Raw genomic sequence first — 23322 nt, 5'->3', positions numbered from 1 at the left:
AAGTCCAACCAGACACTCAGATCTACTGTAGAAACAGAACTAGACCTCTAAAACTAGACCCTGGAAAGTAGATTTCTAGGCTGCAAGTGACATGAGGGAAACCCTTGGAAGTGCTTCAGATTTCCAAGTTGTCCTGAAACCAACTGACCCAGATACAAAGTACCCTAGACTGTTAGAGCTGAAGGGGGCCCTCAGGATCATTTTATAAAGAAGCAAACTGAGGCCCAGAAGGTACTTGATTTCACCAAGGTTCTACAACTGGTTAGAGGCAGTGTTGCCTGATCCTCTGTCCTCTATTCCATACTCCATGTCAGTCTGTGGACTCAATAGGTCGTCCCAGGGTCAGGGATAAGAGGAAAAAGATTTGTTTTGGAACCATCCAGAAATGTCCTTCACCTCCCAGAACTTCCTGTGCCTAGGTCAGCGAGTCTTTATCAGGCTTGAATGGGTCATTTGGCCTAGTGCCTGGAGGAACTGAGATTAAAAACGGTCTCCAGGACTAAACTAGACTCAGCTAAGAACTAACAAAGCTTGAAAAAAGCTTGGATGGAGAAGTATGTGGGAAGCAAGACAGGGAGAGCCTCATCCTGGGGGGAGTAGAGGGAGGCGGAGAGGATGGAGGGGAACCAGGACCCGCGTGGAGCCTAACCTCTGTGATTAGTTTGACATTTTCAAGAAGACATGAGGTCAGGATTAGGTTCAGGAGTGAAAAAGCAACAAGACCTGGGAAAAGGGGCCTGGACCCTGAGTCCAAGGAGGTTGGCTCCTAAAGTACTGTACCTGTGGGAAGGGTTGGAGGGAAAAGGAAGATGTGTGCGTTTGAGCAGGAGTGGACTTTTGCTCAAGAGTCTCCACAAGCTTGAATTACTATCTGGGTTTTCATGACCGAAGGCCCAATTCGTATTATTTCCCTTTTCTTCCTTCCGATATTCCATCATCTGACAGGGGGCGTTAGACATAAAGTGTTCCTTACTGCTGGTGCCCCTGGGCACCTGAGCTCATTGCTCAGTCAGTGATGGTTGACTGAATGAGTTGTTTGCCTAGTATAACCAAGATTTCCCTCTGACACTAGACCCTTGGAAATTCCCTGTCTTGGAGAGGTTATAAAATAGATCTTGTACTAGTGCCCCAGGGTCTTAGCCTTTTTCGGTCTCAGGAATTCTCTTGCCACTTGCTTTGGAAATTTGTGGCTACCTGCCAGTGTCACCACTGCATTCTCTCTAAACCTAGTCTCCATTGTTGCCTGCATGCCCCACACCTCAGGCTTCCTCAGTGAACCCAGATCTCATTTGAGATTTCACAGATATTCATGTTGGCCCCTAGGTCTTGGCTCCTAATTACAGGACTAAATGAAATGCAACCTACTGCAATTGTATTTCAAAACCAACATTTTTGACTTGACACACTTAAAATATAACAGATTTTTAAACTTAAGAGGGCAGGCAAAGGAATGGGTAACAACTGAGCAGTGACAAGATGGCTGGGATGACTTTTCAGGTTGCTAGAGACCCCCTAAAGGGAAAGAAGAGGGGAAAGAGCAGAGAAAGAAAACCCACAGCAGCAGCCAGGGCAACCTGGAGGGGAAGTGGCTTCCTGCCAGGGCCAGAGCCTAGAACTGATGCAGAGTCCAGGGACAAAGCTGCACCCTTCCACTACAGCTCCTATGAAATGAGGATCTCCTAGGACCATTTCCTTCAAGTCTCCCTGTGCTGATCCCTACACCTCTAAGGGGCAGCAGCCAGAAATTTCCATTTCCATTGGTTCCAGCATTCTGTCTTTTTATAAATAAGGGGTTTTTTTTAATGCTTTTTTTTTGATGAGGAAGATTAGTTCTGAACTAGCATCTATTACCAATCTTCCCTTTTTCTTTTTCCTCCCTGAAGCCTCAGGTCATAGTTGTATATCCTAGTTGTAAGCCATTCTAGTTCTTCTGTGTGGGATGCTGCCACAGCATGGCTTGATGAGTGATGTGTAGGTGCGTGCCTGAGATCCAAACTAGTGAACCCCAGGCCGTGGAAGCAGAGCCGTGAACTTAACCACTTGGCCACAGGGCTGGACCCCAGCATTCTTTCTTTTCACCAACATTTCTCCCTGCCATCAGGCTCACATTCTGGGCCATAGGACCTCAGAGACAGATCACTCAGAGTCACATTGAAGATTTGGTGGCATCCATTCTCATGGTTTCCAACTATTGCCCTGCAAATTGTTCCCAGAATCAAGACCCAGATTTCTAACCTGTCCTGGACATGCATTTCCATTGAGATGTGTTACTGTCATCTTAAATTCAGTATGTCCAAACTTAGATCATCTTTCTTTCCTCCAAACCTGCTCTTCTTCTTGACTTACCCATCCTGGCTCAAACCCTGGAATCTTCTCTGGTGTCTCCCTTCATCTGGTCTCTCATTACCCAGGCAGTCACCAAGCACTCACAGCCTCCTCTTCCAAGTCTGCATCACTTTGCAATGTAGAATTTGGAAGGGACCTTAGACATAGCAGACAACAGACCTCCAGTGGAGTCATGGGATTTGCTCAAAGTGATAACACTACTGAGAGGAGGAGCTGGAACCAGCTCCATTGTCCCCTAACACCCTGCCCATTGCTCTTGCTGACCGTGTCTTCTTGCTACATGTGAATGACCCCTACTCAAATGCTTGTAATCCAAGCTCTTAACCAGTTATCTGAGTCTTTCCCTAATTTTTCCACAGTCTACTTCTCTTTCTGTCCCACTTCCTCTTGACACAAATAAGAGCTAACATTTATTGAGCGTTGACCATATGCCAGACACTTTTCTAAGTGCTTTACATGTTTTAACATAATCCCCACAAACCTAGGAAGGGGGATACTATTATTATTCCATGTTGTAGAGGAGGAAACTGAGGCAGACCACCTTCCCCAACCTGGAATCTTCCGGCTCCCTTTCTCTGTTCTTCACTCCCCCCCCCCCGCCCCCCCCCCCCCCCACCGCTACACTGTTCAGGTTCTCTCTCTTCCAACAGCTCTTCTCTGACTCTTCTCAGCAACCAGCTGTCTTCCCCCTCCTCTTCCCCAGAACATGCTGCATCCATTTGTCTGGCCCCCTCGGCACTCTGTCTATCCTGCCCTTGTTAATTCTCTGTTCTGGAGCTTGTCTCCCATCCCCAGCAGCCCCAGCTGCTCCTCACTGAGTCTTATACATGCTTTGCTACCTGGGTGCCTGCAGGGCACCTGGCACACAGCACTCTCGCCTCCTTTCTCTGTAGTCCTTCCGCTTCGCTCTCCTGAGTGTGCCCACACACAGGGAGACCTTGTCCAGGACACAATGCTGAGGGGCCAGATGGTGAAGGGAGCCCAGCTGACAGATTCAGACATCGCTGGTCAGACTGATGGCTGAATGTGACTGAGTTCCTTGCCTGCTACAGAGGCTATCAGACTTGCCTCCAGGCTAGGGAGTGAATCCTTTGGCACTATATAGATAGGACCCAGTTTACCTCCCTCCCTCCCCTCCCCCACTGATGGCCTGACCTTCACCAAGACAAGCCTGGGACCCGTATTTATTCGGCCTTTCAAGAGACTCTTTTTCCTCTTGCCCATGTCCTCTCCATGCTTGACAGAAGACTGCTCCCCCATTTCTAGATTCCTGTCTTCCTCTTCTGGCTTCTCTGAATTTCCTGCCTGCCTCAATGGAGTCCTTTTCCTTCTCCTCCCTGGCCCAGTAGCCCTCTCTCCTCTCCTTTCTCCCAAATCATTGACCTAGGTATTTAGATTCTAATCGCAGCCCTGCTCTTGACTTGGGTTTCCTTGAACAAGTTACTTTCCCACTCTGGGCCTCAACTTTCACATCTATAAAAGGAGGCAGCTGGACTCGATGGTGAGTGATGTTCTGTTGAGCCTACAAGTCCATTCTCCCTTTTATAGTCCTCCCCTCCTCCTCTCCCCTCTAGGCTTGCCTCTCAGGTCTCTTTCCCAGGGGAGGCCTGCCCTGGCCCCAGGAGAGCTGTGGCTCCAGCTCCCGTTCCCTGTCTCAGCGACCAGCCCTGGGCCTTCCCCCCAGCGCTGGCCCCGGCTCCGCTCCATGTGGCCCGTCTGAGAGGCTGGCCCCAAGCCCGGCGGCAACTCCACATTTCTCTGTTTTTCCTTTTTTTTTCTCTCTTTCCCGGAGTTAACAAGAAGCAGATGTGGCGCACGATGGTTGGAGAGATGGGGGGAGGAAGGGGGAGGCTGGACCGCCAGCCAGACAGGGGGGAAGGGAGAGGAGTGAGCAAGAGAGGGAGGCGAGAGGCCAGGGCCCGCCCCACAGCCACTCTTGTGCCTCTCAACAGCCACAGGGGCAAAGCCCTGTCACCCCCAGGATCTGGTCATTGGGGAAAACAGGGAGACCAGAGGACGGCCAGCTGAGCAAAGGAGCAGAGGCCCAGGAACCAGCATCTGAGACGGGCAGGGACCAGGCGCAGGAGGCCAGGGGCACAGAGAACAAACTCCCCTCAGAAGTGGAGAAGAGGAGAGCGGAAGGAACCGAGGGAGGGACAGACAGGAGCCTGAGGAGGAAAGAGGAGGGGGAGAGGGGTCAGGCCAGGCAGCCAAGGAGGAGGCGTGTGGCTGGGGGCTGCCGGCAGGAAGCTGGGGACAGGACCTGACCGCGCTGTCCCTCGGAGCAGCGGCATCCCCTGCTCCAGGCAGAGGCGCCAGTGGTCAGGCTGGGATGTGCCTCTGAGGGCCACCGCGGAGCGCCCCCATCATGGCCCCCAGCACTTTCTGGAGCTGCTACCTCTGCTGCCTGCTGACCACAGCTGTGAGGGCAGCTAGCTACCCTCCTCGTGGTTACAGCCTCTACACAGGGAGTGGCGGGGCCCTCAGCCCTGGAGGGCCCCAGGCCCAGAGTGCCCCCCGGCCTGCCAGCCGCCACAGGTAAGAGTCTGGGTCCCGGCCCAAGACTGGGGGTGGGTGGGAAGGTGGGTCAGAAGAAGGTGGATATCCCGGTCCCTGCCTTGCCTACCCTAATACAGAGAAGAGGGGCAGAGGAAGCCCCCCATTAGGTGGCTCCTCACACAGTTAACTTCCTCCTGGGCATTTCCAGGGACCCCTGAATAGATAGGTCCCCCTGTCTAACCTCAGGGGGATCAGCTCCCACATCCTCCCCAGGTGCCCAGGGAAACTACCCTGAGAAGCAGGAGCCAGGCCTTCCTGCCAGTTGCCAGCTGCGTACCAGCCTGGGATCCTTGGGCAGACCTTTTATGCCTTTCTAGGGCTTCCTCAGCCCCATCCAGTAATCCATGTTTGAGACACCACTCCTACTCTGCTCCTTTTGGCTCTCCAGCCAGACACAGATCAGAGGCTGGCATGAATGGGGCCAGGAGTGTAGAACTGCAAGCCCCAAGGAGGGCAGGATTTATCAGTAGCTTATTCTCCGCTTAACCCTGGGCTGGACCCCTTCCTGCCCCATCTTCTCCCCTGAGGGGTGGGTGGAAGCCAGCATCCAGGGGGTCACCAGAGGAACCTGGCTAGCCAGCTCATACAGGTCACACCAAGGTGGGGATTGAGACAGAAAGGGACACGGATGAATGTGTGAATTCAGAGGCTCCCCAGGACCCCCTAGCCATGAGGATATACTTATCGTAGTTGTGGTTTTCCATTCTGCGCTTCCTCTCCCCATCTTGAAAAGTCTTTATCAATTCCTGCCTCACAGGAAGGCGTGGGGGAGCTGCCCCTGCCAAAGCCCTGGCTCCCACTGGTCCCCAGGGGCCCTTTTGACCCTCCCTCAGCCCCTCTGGAAGCCCCAGGGCCCTCCTCTGGGGCATGTGTCTCTGGCCCTTGGGTCCAGGTGGGGTTGTACCTGCAGGAACTGGTGTGCCTACGTGGTGACCCGGACAGTGAGCTGTGTCCTTGAGGATGGAGTAGAGACCTTCATCAAGCCCGACTACCAGCCCTGTGGCTGGGGCCAGCCCCAGTGTCCCCGAAGCATCATGTGAGCCTCCTTGCTGGGGGAGGGTGGGCACTTGGTGGGGGTTGGGCTAGGGCAGAAGGCCAGCAGCCAACTCAGGGAATTCATACAAAGCAAGGGGCAGGACCAGGGTCTTCAGTCATAGCCCTTTTGAGGAGATGCTGAGGCAACAGTTTGGCTGGTGGGATGTTGAGGGCAAACTTTTACCTAGGCCACCCTAGCAGCCCGCAAATGCCTTCTCTGGGCTGGGTCATGCTCAAGGAGGGGAGTTCAAGGTTCCAGCACAGGACAAGGGGAGGAAGAACAGGGATTTGACCTTTGGCCAACATGCTGACAGCTGTCAAGTGAGCAAGGCCACATGCTGGACAGTAAGGGGGACCCAGCCTGAGGGACAGGCCGTGCCCACCAGCAGCTGCACAGGGAGGAGTAAAGAGGCCTCCCTCTGCCTCTCCCAGGTACCGCAGCTTCCTCCGCCCTCGCTACCGCGTGGCCTACAAGACAGTGACGGATATGGAGTGGAGGTGCTGTCAGGGGTACGGGGGCGATGACTGTGCTGAGGGCCCTGCCCCAGCTCTGGGTCCTGCACCTACCACACCACGGCCCCAGATCCGGCCTGCCCGCCCCAACCTCTCTGGCTCCAGTGCAGGCAGCCACCTGAGTGGACTAGGGGGGGAAGGTGAGTATGGGAGCCGCTGGGGAGAGAAGTGGGAGATGGTGCTGGGTGGGAAATGTGGGGCCAGGCTGCTGAGGGAAAAACCCCGTGCTCCGAGTCAGAAGAAAGGGACAGAAGGGAGTTAATGGGATCCCTGAAATTCCCTGCCCTCCTGCAGAGAGATTGAGACCCAGAGAAAAAGAAAGCAGAGAAAGAGAACGTGCTCACGCACGCCCACATGTGGCCAAGATACTTCATAGTTGGGAACAGCTGCGGGAGGAAGGGGGCATTCCTTCGAGAAGCTTGGTCCAAGGGGATAGAGAGTTGAAACTACAAGTCCTAGCATGCACTGCAACCGACTACAGGTCCCAGGCCCCTCGGTGGCCTCTGGAGACTGCAGGTCCCAGAATGCAGCCGTCCCTTTTGCCTTCCCTGCGTGCCAGGCACTGCGGCATGCTGTGTTTGCCTGCCAGGGAGATAGCCATCCTGTCATTATGGAAACAGGAACTTCTGGCTGACTCGCCCACCACGCAGCTAGCGCCCCCACAGGCTTGTCGCAGAACCTAGTTTGTCCCTGTGGTGGTGTGAAGAGGTGCCACCCTGGAATAGCCACTGTTGTGGGGCCCACAGTGCCTCCCCAACATTCCCATTTCGCGCGCCCTGAGGGAGCGACAACGTGTCATTCCCCTTTCACAGATGAGGAAACAGTTTCCATAAAGTTCAGAGGCAACTCTGGACAATGGAAAGGACTTGGGGTTGGTGGTCACATGGATGACCTGGTGTTGGAACTTGGCTCTGCCGCTTATTAAACTTGTGATCCATGGCCCAGTTACTTAATCTCTCTGCTCTGTTTCCCAGTGTACAAAATGGGAAGAGCTAATGGTTTCTGCCCACTGGAGTTGTTGTAAGGGGGAAAGAGCTGGTACAAATTTGGCTTAGAGGCATTCAGTGAATGGCATTTCCTTCCATATTTTCCTCCCCAAATCACCCAGCTAAAAAGTGGCTGAATCAGCTAGGACCTCAGACCCCTCGTTGGAGTTGGGGAGAGCAGGACCTAGGAGGTAGGCACTGAGCTCTGAAGTTGACCCCTCTGCCTTATGCCTTCCCCTCTCACCCAGGTCCCGGGGAGTCCGAGAAGGTGCAGCAGCTGGAGGAGCAGGTGCAGAGCCTAACAAAGGAGCTGCAGGGCCTTCGGGGCGTCCTGCAGGGACTGAGTGGGCGCCTGGCGGAAGATGTCCAGAGGGCTGTGGAGACAGCCTTTAATGGGAGGCAGCAGCCAGCAGATGCAGCTGCCCGCCCTGGTGTGCACGAAACCCTCAACGAGATCCAGCAGCAGCTGCAGCTCCTGGACAACCGCGTCTCCACCCATGACCAGGAGCTGGGCCATCTCAACAACCATCACAGTGGAGGTGGCGGTAGCGGCAGGGTCCTGGACCCAGCCCCAGCCCCGCCTGGCCACAGTGAGGAGCCGCTGCGGGAGCTGGAGCGGAGACTGCAGGAGTCCTGCTCTGTGTGCCTGGCGGGGCTGGATGGCTTCCGCCGGCAGCAGCAGGAGGACAGGGAGCGACTGCGAGCACTGGAGAAGCTCTTGGCCTCTGTGGAGGAGCGGCAGCGGCAGCTCACCGGGCAGACCCTGGGCCGCAGGCCCCCTCAGGAATGCTGCCCTCCGGAGCTGGGCAGGCGTCTAGCAGAGCTGGAGCGGAGGCTGGATGTAGTGGCTGGCTCAGTGACAGTGCTGAGCGGGCGGCGAGGCACGGAGCTGGGAGGAGCAGCCGGGCAGGGCGGTCACCCCCCAGGCTATACCAGTTTAGCATCCCGCCTCTCTCGCCTGGAGGACCGATTCAACTCCACCTTGGGTCCTTCGGAGGAACAGGAGGAGGGCTGGCCTGGGCGTCCTGGGGGCCTGGGCCACTGGCTGCCTGCTGCCCAGGGCCGACTAGAGAAACTGGAGGGGCTGCTGACCAATGTGAGTGGGGAGCTGGGTGGGCGACTGGATCTGCTGGAAGAGCAGGTGGCAGGGGCTGTACAGGCATGTGGGCAGCTCTGCTCTGGGGCCCCAGAGGAGCAAGACGCCCAGGTCAGCGAGATCCTTAGTGCCTTGGAGCGCAGGGTGCTGGACAGTGAGGGGCAGCTGCACCTCGTGGGCTCTGGCCTGCACAAGTTGGAAGCAGCTGGGGATGCCCGGCAGGCCATGCTGGAAAGACTGCAAGGGGTCGTGGGCCAGCTCCAGGGTCGTATCGATGCGCAGGATGAGACAGCCACAGAGTTCACACTGCAGCTGAATCTCACGGCTGCGCGAGTGGGCCAGCTGGAGGGTCTGCTGCAAGCCCGTGGGGAGGAGGGCTGTGGGGCCTGTGGGGGTGTCCAAGAGGAACTGGGCCGTCTTCGGGATGGTGTGGAGCGCTGCTCCTGCCCCCTGTTACCACCTCGGGGCCCTGGGGCTGGTCCAGGTGTTGGGGGACCAAGCCGTGGGCCTCTGGACGGCTTCAGTGTGTTTGGGGGCAGTTCTGGCTCAGCCCTGCAGGCCCTGCAAGGAGAGCTCTCTGAGGTTATTCTTACCTTCAGCTCCCTCAATGACTCACTGCATGAGCTCCAGACCACCGTAGAGGGCCAGGGCTCTGATCTGGCTGACCTGGGAGCCACCAAGGACCGCATCATCTCTGAGATTAATAGGCTGCAGCAGGAGGCCACAGAGCATGCTACAGAGAGTGAGGAGCGCTTCCGAGGCCTGGAAGAGGGACAGGCACAGGCCGGCCAGTGCCCCAGCCTAGAGGGACGATTGGGCCGCCTTGAGGGAGTCTGTGAACGATTGGACACAGTGGCTGGGGGACTGCAGGGCCTGCGTGAGGGCCTTTCCAGACACGTGGCTGGGCTCTGGGCTGGGCTGCGGGAAACCAACAGCACCAGCCAGACACAGGCAGCCCTGCTGGAGAAGCTGTTGGGGGGGCAAGCAGGCCTGGGCAGGCGGCTCGGTGCCCTCAACAGCTCCCTGCTGCTCCTGGAGGACCGGCTTCACCAGCTCAGTCTGAAGGATCTCACTGGTGAGGGGGCAAGAGGAGGCATGGGGTGGGGGGTACCCCTTTCAAGTCCTTTCTCGTCCTCCTACCCCACAGCAACCCAGCCTTAACCTCCTCTACTTTCTCCTTGCTCTACCCAGCATGAATGGCAGACCCAGCACTGTCCCAGGGGTTGGTTTGTTCACAAGAGATGATCCAAGGTCCCAGCTCCCTGCCCTCCCCTGGCAGCTCAGACAGGGCTGTGAGTGGAGGTGGGGCTGCTCTGCCAGCCAGGTCTCCAGCATGGGTAGCAAGGGGCCCCATCACCCTGTTCATGGAGCAACCACCTTTCTGCCCTTTGGAAACTCCTTATATGACTGTCCTTCAACTTAGTTTTGTCACTGTAGGGCCTACAGGTGAGGCTGGGCCCCCAGGTCCTCCTGGGGTGCAGGGACCCCCAGGCCCTGCTGGACCTCCAGGACCTCCAGGCAAAGATGGACAAAAGGGGCCTATTGGGCCACCAGGTATGTGGGCTGAGATCCATGCTGTAGCCAGGGTTACCACCCCCCTGGGCAGCCCCAGGCTTGACATTCCACTCTGAACTTGACAGAAAAGGGGGAAAGGGGCAAAGAATTGGGAGTCCTACATGGCTGATAGTGACAAGGAATGTGACTAGGAGCTGGGACAGTCACTGTGTTGGCTAACTGGATATGGTAGCCTCACTGCTGTATTGAAGACCAAGGCTGAGCCTACGAGGGCTCCATAGGGTGTGAAAGGCTGGGGGCTAGGGCTTACAGCCCAGCAGTTGAACAGAATGGACCTTATTCATTCCTCCTTTTCTTGATATCCTGATTCCTGCTTTGCAGTCTGCATAGCACTTAGCACAGTGGGACAGACTCAGTGGATGTTTGCTGAGTGACTTAGCAAGAGCTACCCTATTTCTCACTGCTCCCTTTCTTCTTCCCACAGGTCCCCAAGGCGAACAGGGTAAGTGCCTCGCATTAGATGCTGGAAGGAGGGGAACTGAACTAGGGGTTGGAGGATGGAAGCCCTTGGGCAGCGCTGGGGGTAGAGACCAGGGAGGGAAGGGGGCTGGGCAGCTCTGCACTGAGCATCCACTTTGACAGCCACTCTGCCCCACTCAGGAGTAGAGGGGGCACCGGCAGCCTCTGTGCCCCGGGTCGCCTTTTCAGCTGCCCTGAGTTTGCCCCGGTCTGAACCAGGAACAGTGCCCTTCGACAGAGTCCTGCTCAACGATGGGGGCTACTATGATCCAGAGACTGGTGAGCCTGGGAGCGGGCACACAGGGCCCGGGGAAGTAGCAAGGCTGTGCAGTGATATGTTCTTGTTCTTGCCCCTTTGGACAAGGCAACTTTTTTCATGCTCTGGTTTGGGAGACCCTGATTCTTTCCTTCATGTATTCATTCTCACTATAGCTTGGGCTGAGGGGTGGGTTGGGAGGGAAGGAGCCATTGGTTCTACAGCTCTTTATCGGGGGCCTGCTCTTGCCCCGCACTGTTTCAAGTACTGGGGGTGGGTAATGAACAAAACCCCAAATTCCCCGCCCTCCTGGATTTGACATTCTAGTGGAAGAGAGGTGAAAAGACCCAGTGGGTCCCTCCCTAGTCCAGGCTTTCTGGGTGGCCTCCCCGAGGCCTTCCAGGACGCTGCCACCTGTCTCCCCTCCTGAATGCCATCTTTGTCCCCAGGTGTTTTCACGGCGCCACTGGCTGGACGCTACTTGCTGAGCGCGGTGCTGACTGGGCACCGGCACGAGAAGGTGGAAGCTGTGCTGTCCCGCTCTAACTTGGGCGTGGCCCGCATCGACTCCGGTGGCTATGAGCCCGAGGGCCTGGAAAATAAGCCGGTGGCCGAGAGCCAGCCCAGCCCGGGCGCCCTGGGCGTCTTCAGCCTCATTCTGCCCCTGCAGGCCGGGGACACGGTCTGCATCGACCTGGTCATGGGGCAGTTGGCGCACTCCGAGGAGCCACTCACCATCTTTAGCGGCGCCCTGCTCTACGGGGACCTGGAGCTTGAACAGGTGTAGACAGGGGGCCGGGCCGCACCGGCCCGAAGTGTCTATGCCGGCCAAAGAGCCAGCGGGGGCGGTGGGCTTTCCCGGGTCCCCGCCTGGGACCGGGCACCGTCCTGGCACCCCAGCCCCGGGCGAGCCGCCGTCTCCGGACCCGCTGCGGCACAGGCGCCCAGAACAATCTCCTCCCCACGGCTGGAGCGCGCCGGGTCGGGGACTCCAGGGTCCCCTCGTCCAGACTTTTGGCCTGATCGCCGTCCCCTGCAGGACTCGGACTGCAGAGGAGCCGATCCTCACGCCCTTTGCTCCCCTAACTGGCCCTCTAGGCCGGTTCCCTGGGCTCCAGGGCTCTCCCGGGGAGGCTCCGGCCACCACCGCCATACTAAACTATTCAGGAATAAAGACACTTGGTTTTTTCTAAAAAAAACAAAACAAAACAAAACAAACCGTCTGCTCCAGTATGTGTTCATGGGTGGACAGGAGTGCACAGGGGACGGGGAGCGGGGAGCCCCGGGTTCCGGGCCCCGCCTGCGCCCTCCGCTCTGCTGGGGGTGGCTCTGCCCGCCTTTGCTCTGGACGCGCGGGCCGCCAGGTGCGCCGGCTGCTGAGAGCCCTGCCGGGCCGTCCTCCCTATCACGCCCGTTCCTCCCGCGCCCGCCAGGGGGTGCTGGGAGCCGAGCCCGCCGCGCCGCCGGCGCCGTCTCCCGTCACGTGACCCCGCCGCTCACCTTGCGGGCCCCGGCTGCTCCGCGGCGGAGGCGGGGCCACGGCCTGGGATTGGCTGGGCCTCGGGGGCGGGCGGAGCGGTCGCGACCGCGCGAGCCGAGGCATCGGCTGCGGGGTCCCAGCTGCAGCTGCGAGGCCCGGCTCAATCCCGCCGGTGTAGGGTCTGGATTGGTAGCTGCCGGTGCGGGGTGGGCGGGGCAAGGGGCGCCTTTCTATGGCACTTTCTCTCTGCATTCATGAGGTTGCATAGCCGCTCTTTAGAGAGGTTTGCTTTAGCTCCGAGTCCGTCTGACAAGTGAGGAAACTGAGGCCGAGAAGTAGGAGGCGTTGCCATCTGCTGGGCCACGCAACCTGCTAAAGGGAGGCCGGGGACCAAGACCTCGGGGTCTGCGCTCCCACGCCCGCTTGGGGCGGTGGGCGTGGGGAGCAAGGGCCTTGCTCCGTTCCCTCCACCCAGCTGCACCCCTTGCCGCTACAAGAGGCTCCCTGGAGGAGGAGCTCCGGACGCGGAGGAGGAGCCAGGGTAGCCCCGGGAGGGGGACACAATCCTCTCTGATAAGAGGCAGCGCCCGGGAGGAACCCCGTCCGCCGGTTGGGCAGAACACCCCGGGAGCAGCCTCATGGAAGAGAAGCAGATCCTGTGCGTGGGGCTGGTGGTGCTGGACATCATCAATGTGGTGGACAAGTACCCGGAGGAGGACACGGACAGCAGGTAGAGGCGCCCGGGCCCCTCGGAGACCCCAGGGGTCGCTGCAGCCCCGTGTTTGTGCCCAGCAGCCGAAACTACAGGGCCGCGGAGCCAGGGGCCCCGCAGTGAGGCCGTGAGGGTCCAGCCTCCTCGGGAGCCGGTCCCCGGTGCCCTCTGCCCGGGACCTGGGGAAAGAATTGGGCCTTTAGTAATAAGACCCAAGCTTTGGATAGCATTGTGTTCGCCAATTCCCATTCCAACCCTGGGACTGTGTCAGGCATCATTGTCCCCATTTTACCCATAAGCAAGTAGAGACTGAGAAACGAAGTGATTTACCCACGGGCGCGCAGCCAGTATGGAGCAGGACCGGTTTCTTTCCTTTTAACAAGACCCGTATACTTGCCTCTCACTAGCATTTCCTTCTAATTTATTTACCACATAGATATCTCATCTGTCTCTAAAAAAAACAATTGAGGTAGGTTACCATAAGAAGTATGTGCAATTAGACTGTTCAAGAACGTTTAAAACCAGAGTCTTCGAGCTTCACGATGGCTTGGGGCTTGCTGGCACTGCAGGCAAATTTGGAGATGCCATATGTTATGGATAGAGGTGGTTCATGAGCTGTGACAAACTTTCTCTGGTGCTAAATTCCTAAAGGAGTTCACCAGAAGTCCTTTTTACAAAAATCAGTGGACAACATAGTGGACGTCCTTCTTAGTTGTCTGGTCAAAGTTGAAGAGTCATTTGTTGGTTCTTATATTCCCTCTTGCTAAGAACCACACCATTACACTGTAATCCCAAGAAGGCATTTCTGTGGGGTGGAATACGAGGCTTTCTCTTGGTGCAGTCTAGTACTTAGACTACTGAGAACTGCTCCTTGGCTATCAGTTGTCTCAGCCAAGAACTGGGTAAAAGTCTAACTCGAGATTGAGCTCGGGCAAGACACCATGAGGTTCTCGACAGCCGAGAACCATGAGGCTAGTTGAGGAGAGAGACCCGGGCATTCTTCAGGCTTTGGGTCCACCCAGCACGGTCACGTGAATCGTCATGTACTTTTCCCAAGGCTGAAGGGAACTTCAGGGTTGACTTTTGTGTACAAATATACCTTAGCCTAAAAGTTCTGCTTCATTTATTTCTCTTCATTAATGGTTCTTTGGGACTTGGTCCTCTTACTGTAAGCTGCCACAGTTGTTATTATTCTTTTTGGAACGGGAAGAATAGAAGTAACAGCCTGCACCCTTTACCTCGCAGTATTATTGGAGCACAAAGGAGAAATCGTTAAAGTGCTTTGGCTATGTATGCATAAGTTATCATTTTTTTTTGTTGGTGATGACAATGAAGCCCTTCAGGTGTATCTTGAGTTAGTTTCCTTTTATTAGATTTTCAATAAAGTTGGAGAAAAACTAAAGGAAAAAAACCAATGTAACTATGTGAGGTGATGGATGTGTTAACTAACCTTAACGTAATCATTTCGCATACATACATACATCAAATCATCACATTGTGCACCTTAAACTTACAGAATGTTGTATGGCAATTATATTTCAATAAAGCTGGAGAAAAAAGGCAAACAAACAAAAAGATGGAGAAAAACTGTTCTCCATCTAATAATCTTTTTAACTCTTGGCATCGTAAAAGTTAACTTGGCTCCACTTCTTAAATGATCACAATGTCCAGCTTTGCTTCCTGTCTTACTCCTTTTAACCTGAAGTTATTATTGAAGTGGGCTCTCCTAAGGCAGGAGCAGGTAGCAGATTTGACACCTTTGGGAAGAGTCACTTGGAGTTATCCACCTCTCAAGGAGGAGGCTGAAGGTACAGCAGCCCTGCAGGAGATGTTGGTCATTGTAACTGAGGAGGAGCTAACCCAGAGTGAGTGGAGACCTCAAATTGTGATGGACCCAAATGAGTGGTTTCTTGATGTCATAAGAATAGGTGGAAGATAGAAATGAATTGCTGTGAACTTGAATTTAGCCTGGACTGGAGAGACAGACCTGATCCTCAGTCAAGCCTCTTCCCTTCGCTGAGCCTCAGCGGCCCATCTAGAAAATGAGGATGGCCTGGATGCTTTCTGAGGGGGTTCTCCCAGCTTCTACATTTTGTGGGCCCTACCCAGGGCACTGTGGTTGGCCCTGTTTGTCCCAGGACCAGCCTGCTGGAGTTGCAGGGACCCTCCTTGTGTTTTGCAGGTGCTTGTCCCAGCGATGGCAACGTGGAGGCAACGCATCCAACTCCTGCACTGTTCTCTCCCTGCTTGGAGCCCCCTGTGCATTCATGGGCTCACTGGCCCCAGGCCACGTTGCCGAGTGAGTGGAGGAGGGAGCAGGGGAGGCCTGCCTGCAGTGTTGGGGGAGAAGAAGGAAGTTTTAACTGTGGGTGGGCACGCTATAAGAAATGGTTTGTGGCCACCAGAAATGGGTGGGAGGGGGCGGAGTGGAGTACCAGCATCCCAAACCCTCCCTGGTGTGGCTTATCTGCTGCTCAGATGTTAACACTGCTCCTGCTGAAGGTTTCATTTCCACAGCCTGTTTTCTTGGCCACTTCCTGGAGCCTGCTTCAGCTTCCCCATCTTCTCCTTCCTTGCTTCCAACAGACTCCGCAGTGGATGTGACTTTGCCCTTCTCATGTCGCTTATCCTGGCTGTGCTTGTGGCAGAAGGGAGTTAGGGACATGTTGTACCCACCTGACCTCAGGGACATCCAGCATCCTTGGTCCCAGGGTCCAGGCCCACAGTTTCTTCCTGGTTGAGAGGGTAGGGCCAGTGCTCATGTCCTCGTTGTTCACTGAAGCAGTGAGAGAACCCTGCCCAAGGACACCCCAAAGCCACGTGCCAAAGTTGGGCGCAGACCCATGCCTCCAGCTCATTGCTGCCAAGGCTACAGCCCATAAATGGCCCATGCGCTTTCTCCATGTTGGCTGCTTCAGGGACCCAAGAGCCCTTTGACCCCTGGCACTGCAGCTTCAGCAAGCGCTTATCAGGAGGTGAGGCCCACACTTTGCCCACTGTGGGCACTGGGGCAGGCTGCCAGGTTGCTGGCCTATGAAGCACAGCCCTTTGAACCCTGGTTTGAGGGGTTCAAAAGAAAGATTCCCTTCCTTGATGAACTGGCATGAAGTGAATAAGGGGGCAAGAGGGGCCCTGTGAGATTGGACAGAGGGGCCCAGAACCAACAGCCAGTCACTGGTTAACCCTCTTCAGCAGCTGCCTACCCTCCAAGCTAGAGACAAGACTGCTCTTGCTTAGGGTAGTGGACCCACCATCCAAATTCTCCCAATGGTTCAACAAACATTTAATGAGCACCTACCATTTGCCAGGCACTGTGGGTGCAGAAGTGTTTTGGCAAACCAAACAGTATTTTCCATACTGTGGGAAAGCTACTACTTAAATATCCTGGAGATGTAGGACAAGGAAGGATACCCCAACTTGGTACCTTTGTACAAATCTGTATTGTCCACCTTTGGTGTTGCTGAAAGTGTGGTCTAGCCATAGTGAGAAAAGTCAGGACGCTGGCTGCTGGGCATAAGTGCCAGCTCTTGGGCACAGGACATGGCATTTCCAGAGAGGGCCGGGAGGGGTGGGGCTGACATCCTTGTTCTGCTGGTGCAGTCTGTCTGAGGGCCCCCCGCCGCCAGCTCACTCTGATTGGAGGGAGTTCTGAGTGAGAGTCTAGACCAGGCCCATGCAGAGGGGAATCAGGCACTGGGAGCCAGCTCACTACCCGGGAGGGTTTGCCTCAGTGCAAGAGGAGAGGGCAGTGAGCAGGCCCACCAGGCAGCCCCACTTCCCGGCTGGGCATCATGGATGCAGGTGTAGAATGAGAGGGAAGGACCAGAGGACTTCAGAGAGAAGAGTACCATGGGGATGAGCAGGCAGAGGGCAGCAGCGGGTGGGGGGGCAAAGTATCACCTTGGTAATTATTAATTCTGCCTGGGCCTTGCATGAAACAAGCCACAGTGCCCTCACCTGCTTGACTCCAACAGGGTACATGCTCTAGGCCCCAAATTCACCCTATTTACCTTTAGGAACACAAGCAGATCCTTTTCAGCTTGAGTCAGACTGAAGGACAAGGTCAGGGTTGGAGTTTGCTTCAGCCAGGACCTAGAGTGTACCTTAGTGTTTTTCTCACTGAGTTCCAGGCTAGGCACCCCTGCCTGTCCTGCTCCCTTGTACAGCCTGCTACAGCACGGTGATTTCCAGTTCCCTCTGAGTACCCTCTGCTTGCACTCTGGGGCTCTTGTGGCCCTGCCAGCTACCCTCCAGTCCTCAAACCCTTGTCGAATTGCGCCTCCCCTGGGTTACTCCGCCCTGGCAGTTTTGTCCTGGATGACCTCCGCCGCTATTCCGTGGACCTACGCTACACAGTCTTTCACACCACGGGCTCCGTCCCCATCTCCACAGTCATCATCAACGAGGCCAGTGGTAGCCGCACCATCCTGCATGCCTACAGGTTTGTACACCTGTCTGCACCTTGCCAGCTGCTACCATCGTCACTGAACTCCCAGAACAGGACCCTTCTTCTCTCAGAGGCCTACGTGCTCCAGCACCCCTCCCCACCCTTGTGGGAGGCCCAGGCCACTTGTAGGCTCTAATCTGTGTCTCCTTGCCCTTCCCTTGGCTCGGCTCCACTCCAAGCTTCCTGGTGGCTGACTTCAGGCAGCGGGGTGTGGACGTGTCTCAGGTGGCCTGGCAGAGCAGGGGGGAAACCCCATGCTCTTGCTGCATCGTCAACAACTCCACTGGCTCCCGTACCATTGTGCTCTATGACACGTAAGGCCCCCTGGCCTCGCCCTGCCACAACCCACCAATCAGCTCCCTCACTCGCCACCATGGGCATCCCAATTGCCTGCCCTCTGTGGCTTCTCTCTTTGTACCAGAAATTGTCCCTGTGCCAGACTGTTCAGTGATTTCTGAATTGTGTTCAATTAGGGGAGAAGTGAGGTGGGAAGGGATGGGCTTTGCTTTGCCTGGCAACGTGGCCTTGGTGGACACCAAGGATGGGCAGGCAGGCCTGTGCAAAATGTAATTTATGATGTGATTCCTCCATAATTAGCCAATCAGCAGCCTGGGTGAGCGTGGGGAAATTGTTCTGAGGACAGAGGGACAGGAGATGTAATTCAAACCATCTAAAGCCCTGAAGGGGGCCCACTGGGATTTCCAGGGTCAGCCCCAGAGTTGCCAGCCTGCAGCATGGCACCAAGGAGCTGGGGTTTGGGTGTTCAAAAAAGAGGAGTACCCCTCGTCCCCCAAGGCCCCAGTATAGTGAAGCCAGACCAAACACCACACACTACTCACAGCCATTGCTAAAGTAGAGAAAAGGGGAACATTGGGTCAGCCAATCAGGGCCATCCGATGTGGGGCTAACCTGGGGAAAGAGGGATCCCTTTAGGGTTACAAGCTACTAGGGAGAGGTCCTGTGGGCTCAGAGCCTTCTCATCTCTCCCAGATTCCCTCCTGAAGAATCTCAGAGGTTTAGTTTACTGAGAACCTAGTGTGTTCTAGGTAATATATTAGGGCTGAAATGGCCCAAGCCCAGCTGCCCTGGGGTTCAGGCTGTTTCTACTGCCCAGCATGGCCACTGGACCTGGGGAGAGGGGCAGTCATCCTGGGACAAGCTTGATGACCAGTGGTCCCTGGGCTCCGTGTGTGTGTCCCAGTGAACGAGCGGTTGGGCATGCATGGTAGAAGTGACCTTCACACTGGGCAATCCTAGTCACCCGCCCACTAAGCAACAATCTTGAAGCAACTTTGATCAAGGACATGACATGGGTATTCACAGGAAGGGACGGAGAGGAGCTCCCAGGAGAAATGTTTATTGCCCACTGGCCTCAGTCCAGGCATATCCACACCCGTTACCTCCAACTGCAGCAGGCCTCTGAGGCTGGGGGTTTTGGCCCCATATACCAATGGGGAAGCAGCCTCGGAAAGGCCCAGGTCACACAGCTGGTTAAGAGAACAGAGGATTTGGCTACAGAACGTGGAGGGGAGGACATTGGCTGTGCGTAGGTCTCTGGCTAAGGAGGCTCAAGGCGAACCCTTCCCAGGTCTCCACACCGAAATCGGCCAAACATAAACTCATCCTCAAGTACCAACCTTGACCTCAGGATTTCAACACAGAGCTGCCAAACTCAGGACAGTGGTGCTGTCACCGCTGGGGTGCCAGCAGTGAGTGGGACCAGACCCGATCTCCGGGCAGAACGGCCATGGCATTTGTAGTTTCCCAGAACACTGTATGCTGGGAGCTGTGTGTGCTGCTGGCAAGAGGGATTCTGGGAATTGTAGTCCATGGTGCTCTTAGAGGTTTCTGGGAGATGTGGTCTCCAAGGCACACAGAACTTACCCCTTGACACATGCTGCAGTTGTTTGCCCTTAGACATATTACAGCATCAAACACAGGAAGGAGCACCCTAACAATCTGCCTCCAGTCATCTGTCTAGATGGAGCTGAGTGGGGCAAGAGGGGTCAGGAGTTTCGCCTGGGCAGGGTCTGTCATAGAGCTGAGTCTCAGGCCTGTGCTGTAGATCCAGCTTCCTGCCATGCTGCAGGCAGCACCAGGCATAGGGGCCCCAGCATACAATTAGAGATCCTGGCGCTGACCTCACCATGCTCCTTCTTCTCTGTCCTTTCTGTCCTGTGACTTAGCAACCTGCCAGATGTGTCTGCTATGGACTTTGAGAAGGTTGATCTGACCCGGTTCAAGTGGATCCACATTGAGGCAAGCCCTGCCCTACCTGTGTTTCAAGGGTCTCAACCTGCCAGGCCCTCCACATGTTCTGCCTCCTTCTTGGTTTATTTGAACCATAAAGTACCTTAGAGATAAATGAATCCAACCCCCCTCATCCCCTCTTCATCCTTCTTTATGTTTTCAGGTAGGAAACTAAGGCCGAGAAAGGCTGGGTGACTTACTCAAGGTCACACAGCAGGATGTAGGCGCCAGAAGCAGGATGCTGGCTCCAGACAAAGTCTCGTGCTTTCTGTGTTAACAGGCTGCCTCACCTCCTCCGGACTCAGCCTCTGGCAGGAGCCTGGCTGTAGGAGGCCTGACCCATTACCTCTGGGGAGGCAGGAATGAGAGGGCGTGACCCAGCTCCCAATAAAGGGAACTAGAATCTTCATTCCAAGAGAAGTTTTGGAGTTTGGGTGTGAGGAAACCCTAAGTCCTGAGTTCTAAAACTAGCCCTGTCATTTAATTTATTGTAGGCCCTTAGGAAAGTCTCTCTTTTATTCTTTAGTCCCCTTATGTGTGAAATGGTAGGGCTGGTTGATGAGGTCTCCAATGTCCAGGACAGCTCCAGAATTTTGAGACTTAGGATGGGTTTCCAGCCCAGCCTCTCCTGGCCCCTCTGGCCCCTCATCCAGAGTTCCAGCAGGGAGGGAAGAATGGGCCAGATGGGCTGGAGAGTGCCCAGCTGGTCCTGAGCTGCCCTGCTCTGCCCCAGGGCCGGAATGCGTCGGAGCAGGTGAAGATGCTGCAGCGGATAGAACAGCACAATGCCAGGCAGCCTCCGGAGCAGAAGATCCAGGTGTCCGTGGAGGTGGAGAAGCCCCGAGAGGAGCTGTTCCAGCTGTTTGGCTACGGAGACGTGGTGAGCATCCCACGCAGCCTCTCGTTGCCACGTCCAGCTAATTTGGTTCTTAAAGGGAGCCTGAGCTTCCCCTTGTCCTGCCCACTACACGTGGAATGACAATTCCTAGCTTGGTGGCATTTTCGCAGGTGGAGGGGCAAAGCAAAGAGGCAGACCCCCAGCTTTGGGCTCTGGTGCAGGCCTCAGCAGTGGCCCAGGAGGAGAATTTCCCCACCCTAGTGGGTACATAGGTGGGAGGGTAGCCAGAGGGCTTGGACAGGTCCAAGGCAGCCAGCCACAGGGCAAGCCTGTGTGGAAGCATCTCCTCCCTGGGCCTCCTCAGTGTTTCCCTCTGTCAAATGATGAGATAAGACAGTTCTTGGAGGTGTCCTCCAGCTCTGGGGTGGGTGGCAGGTTGTGGGAGCCACTGGGGGTGAGGGAGGATGGAAAGGGGACTTGCACAAGGTAAATTTGGGCAGGGCTAGGATGTAAATGGAACCTGAGGGACAATCCTAGCATCATAGCTGAAGCTGGTTGGGCCTCAACCTTAGCTACACATTAAAAGATAGGGATGCCTGAGCCCCACCTTCGTTTTTCATTTGATCAATAGGGGTAGAGCCTGGGCTGAGGTAGAGCCTGGGCTGAAGTATTAAAAAATGCAAAAGTCTCTCTGGTGACTCTAATGTGGAGCTGCTGTTGGGGAAGTTCTTGAACTCCTACTCCTTTGTTTTAAAGATAAAGAAACAAGACCTAGAGGGCTTAGTTGTACGAAGAAAACAAAAAATCAAAACAAAACCACCCCCAAAACCGGGGTTTAACTTGGCAGTGGTAGATTGCACCCCAAGATGGCGCTCCAGGCTTGCTTTGGGTTTTCAATTGCTAGGAAATTCATGGATCTTGGAACAAATAGACTAGGGCTTTTGTGTCACAATTTACAGGGCTGTATTCTAGCATATCTTGAGCACATATGAAAACGTGTTCCCGTGAGACAGAGAGATGCTATGTTGGGGGGTTTAGGCGGCCATTTTGGAGGAGGTGGCATTATAAAATGGGGGCATGCCTAGGCTGCTGGTGGTGAGTGACAGCTGAGGCTGGAGTTAAGGTGACTGTCAGCCTCTCTTCCACTGCCCACAGGTGTTTGTCAGCAAAGATGTAGCCAAGCACTTGGGGTTCCGGTCAGCGGTGGAGGCCCTGAGGGGCTTGTACAGTCGTGTGAGGAAAGGGTGAGCTGGGGGAAGCCAGGAAGAGGCCTTAGGTGTGGGGAGCAAATGAGCCTGGACTCCAGGGCCTGCCCTGGGGAGGGGGAATGAGGCTGGGGGCCAGGGTGGGCTAACACCCGGCTGAGTGGAGGGTCTTGCAGGGCAGTGCTTGTGTGTGCCTGGGCTGAGGAGGGCGCCGATGCCCTGGGCCCTGATGGACGGCTGCTCCACTCGGATGCTTTCTCACCACCCCGGGTGGTGGATACTCTGGGGGCTGGAGACACCTTCAATGCTTCTGTCATCTTCAGCCTGTCTCAGGGTGAGTACCCCAGCAGGAGGGGCAGGGCCGGGGCCCGCCCCTGCCCAGAAGACCAGGTTGATCCAGCTACTTGTCCCTCCCTCCAGGAAAGAGCATGCAGGAGGCGCTGAGGTTTGGCTGCCAGGTGGCTGGCAAGAAGTGCGGCCTGCAGGGCTTTGATGGCATCGTGTGAGCGCCCTGTGGCAGGAGGCACCAGCTCACCACCACCCCCATTGGAGGCTGGCATCCCTGGCTGCCATTGCCTTCTCCCCTCTGTCCAGCCTGGCATCCGGGCTGCCCTGCTCCCTGGGCCGATGCAGGCTGTGGGAGGGCTCTGCCTGTGTCCTGGCGTCTCATACTGCAGAGCCGCAGAGCAAATAAATCTCCTTCCCCGAGCCAGCTTCCTCTGGCAGTCCATTTGTCCTTGATGTCCGAACTGCTCTGGCTGGGGATTCCCGAGGCTTTGACATGACAGTCCTTCGCCCTCTTTTTCTCCATTCCCCGAATTCACCCCCCACCCCCACCCCACCCCAGGCCCAGAGGAGGGGCTGCCTATACCAGAGCAGCAGGAAGTGCCCCGCGCCCGTCTGGCCTGCCTGCCACCAGTGGCCCAGCTCCTCTGGTGAGATGCAGCCACAGGGATGGGTAGAGACGGGAGCCTTCCGCTTGGGGAGGACACTTAACTCCACGCACCCCAGGGAACCTTCCAAATCACCACAAACCATGAGAAAAGCTCCTCTGGGCCTGCACTGTCACAAGACTCCAGTCTCACAGCCCTAGGAGTATCCACATGGCTGAGCCAACCTGACAGGCCAGCTGGCCGGGAGCCTACTGTGTGGTTTGGTGGAGGCTTTGCAGTCCAAAAATATCTCCCCAGTGACTGTCACAGAGCCTGAAAGCTCCACCCTCGGAGCCAACTTGTAGTTAAAGTGGTATCTCAGCCCAAACTGTGACCTGGGGTACAGAGCGCTGCTTCCCTTAGGGAATTGGCCAGTTTCCATACGGGAGTTGGGGCAGGGTGGGTGAGGCCATAAAATGTGAGAAAGTGCATGGACTTTGGAGTCAGACAGACCTGAATTCCAATCTGCCACTTAGTTAGCTGTGTCACCTTGGGTACGTTACTGAACTTGATCTTCCTCAATTTCTTTCCCTGTCAAATGGAGCTAATTCCGCATGATCACAGAATTAGTGTGAGGATAAAATCAGCGAATGTGTAAAATGCCCAGTATGGTGCATGGTGTGTACTAGGCTC

At 55.8% G+C, this 23322-nt stretch overlaps 2 protein-coding genes across 5 annotated transcripts; both read left to right on the top strand.

Moving 5' to 3' along the window:
• Nucleotides 1-4239: 4239 nt before the first annotated feature.
• EMILIN1 (elastin microfibril interfacer 1) lies at nucleotides 4240-12043 on the top strand. Of its 2 annotated transcripts, XM_014850335.3 has the most exons (8): nucleotides 4574-4884; nucleotides 5816-5941; nucleotides 6373-6593; nucleotides 7688-9610; nucleotides 9973-10089; nucleotides 10535-10552; nucleotides 10711-10848; nucleotides 11275-12043. In XM_014850335.3, exons 1-8 carry the CDS (start codon nucleotides 4715-4717, stop codon nucleotides 11610-11612), a joined length of 3051 nt encoding a protein of 1016 aa, XP_014705821.1. In that variant the 5' UTR covers nucleotides 4574-4714; the 3' UTR covers nucleotides 11613-12043. The 2 variants fall into 2 exon arrangements, 1 of the variants encoding a protein (XP_014705821.1); XR_011504127.1 differs by lacking the exon at nucleotides 10535-10552 and having other exon boundaries at nucleotides 4240-4884; nucleotides 9973-10093; nucleotides 10693-10848.
• A 327-nt stretch (nucleotides 12044-12370) lies between these two features.
• On the top strand, nucleotides 12371-23291 carry KHK (ketohexokinase). 3 transcript variants are annotated; one of them, XM_014850337.3, is made up of 8 exons: nucleotides 12371-13035; nucleotides 15200-15316; nucleotides 17324-17458; nucleotides 19651-19723; nucleotides 20448-20594; nucleotides 21708-21796; nucleotides 21934-22091; nucleotides 22178-23116. In XM_014850337.3, exons 1-8 carry the CDS (start codon nucleotides 12944-12946, stop codon nucleotides 22261-22263), a joined length of 897 nt encoding a protein of 298 aa, XP_014705823.1. In that variant the 5' UTR covers nucleotides 12371-12943; the 3' UTR covers nucleotides 22264-23116. The 3 variants fall into 3 exon arrangements, with proteins under 3 accessions (XP_014705823.1, XP_014705822.1, XP_014705824.1); XM_014850336.3 differs by lacking the exon at nucleotides 17324-17458 and adding an exon at nucleotides 17644-17778 and having other exon boundaries at nucleotides 12381-13035; nucleotides 22178-23291; XM_014850338.3 differs by lacking the exon at nucleotides 17324-17458 and having other exon boundaries at nucleotides 12381-13035; nucleotides 22178-23285.
• Nucleotides 23292-23322: the final 31 nt, after the last annotated feature.

This window comes from Equus asinus, chromosome 6, assembly GCF_041296235.1.
Source record: "Equus asinus isolate D_3611 breed Donkey chromosome 6, EquAss-T2T_v2, whole genome shotgun sequence".
Taxonomy (NCBI): Eukaryota; Metazoa; Chordata; class Mammalia; order Perissodactyla; family Equidae; genus Equus; species Equus asinus.
Note: the sequence above shows the minus strand (reverse complement) of the source record. Positions and strands in the feature narration are given on the sequence as shown.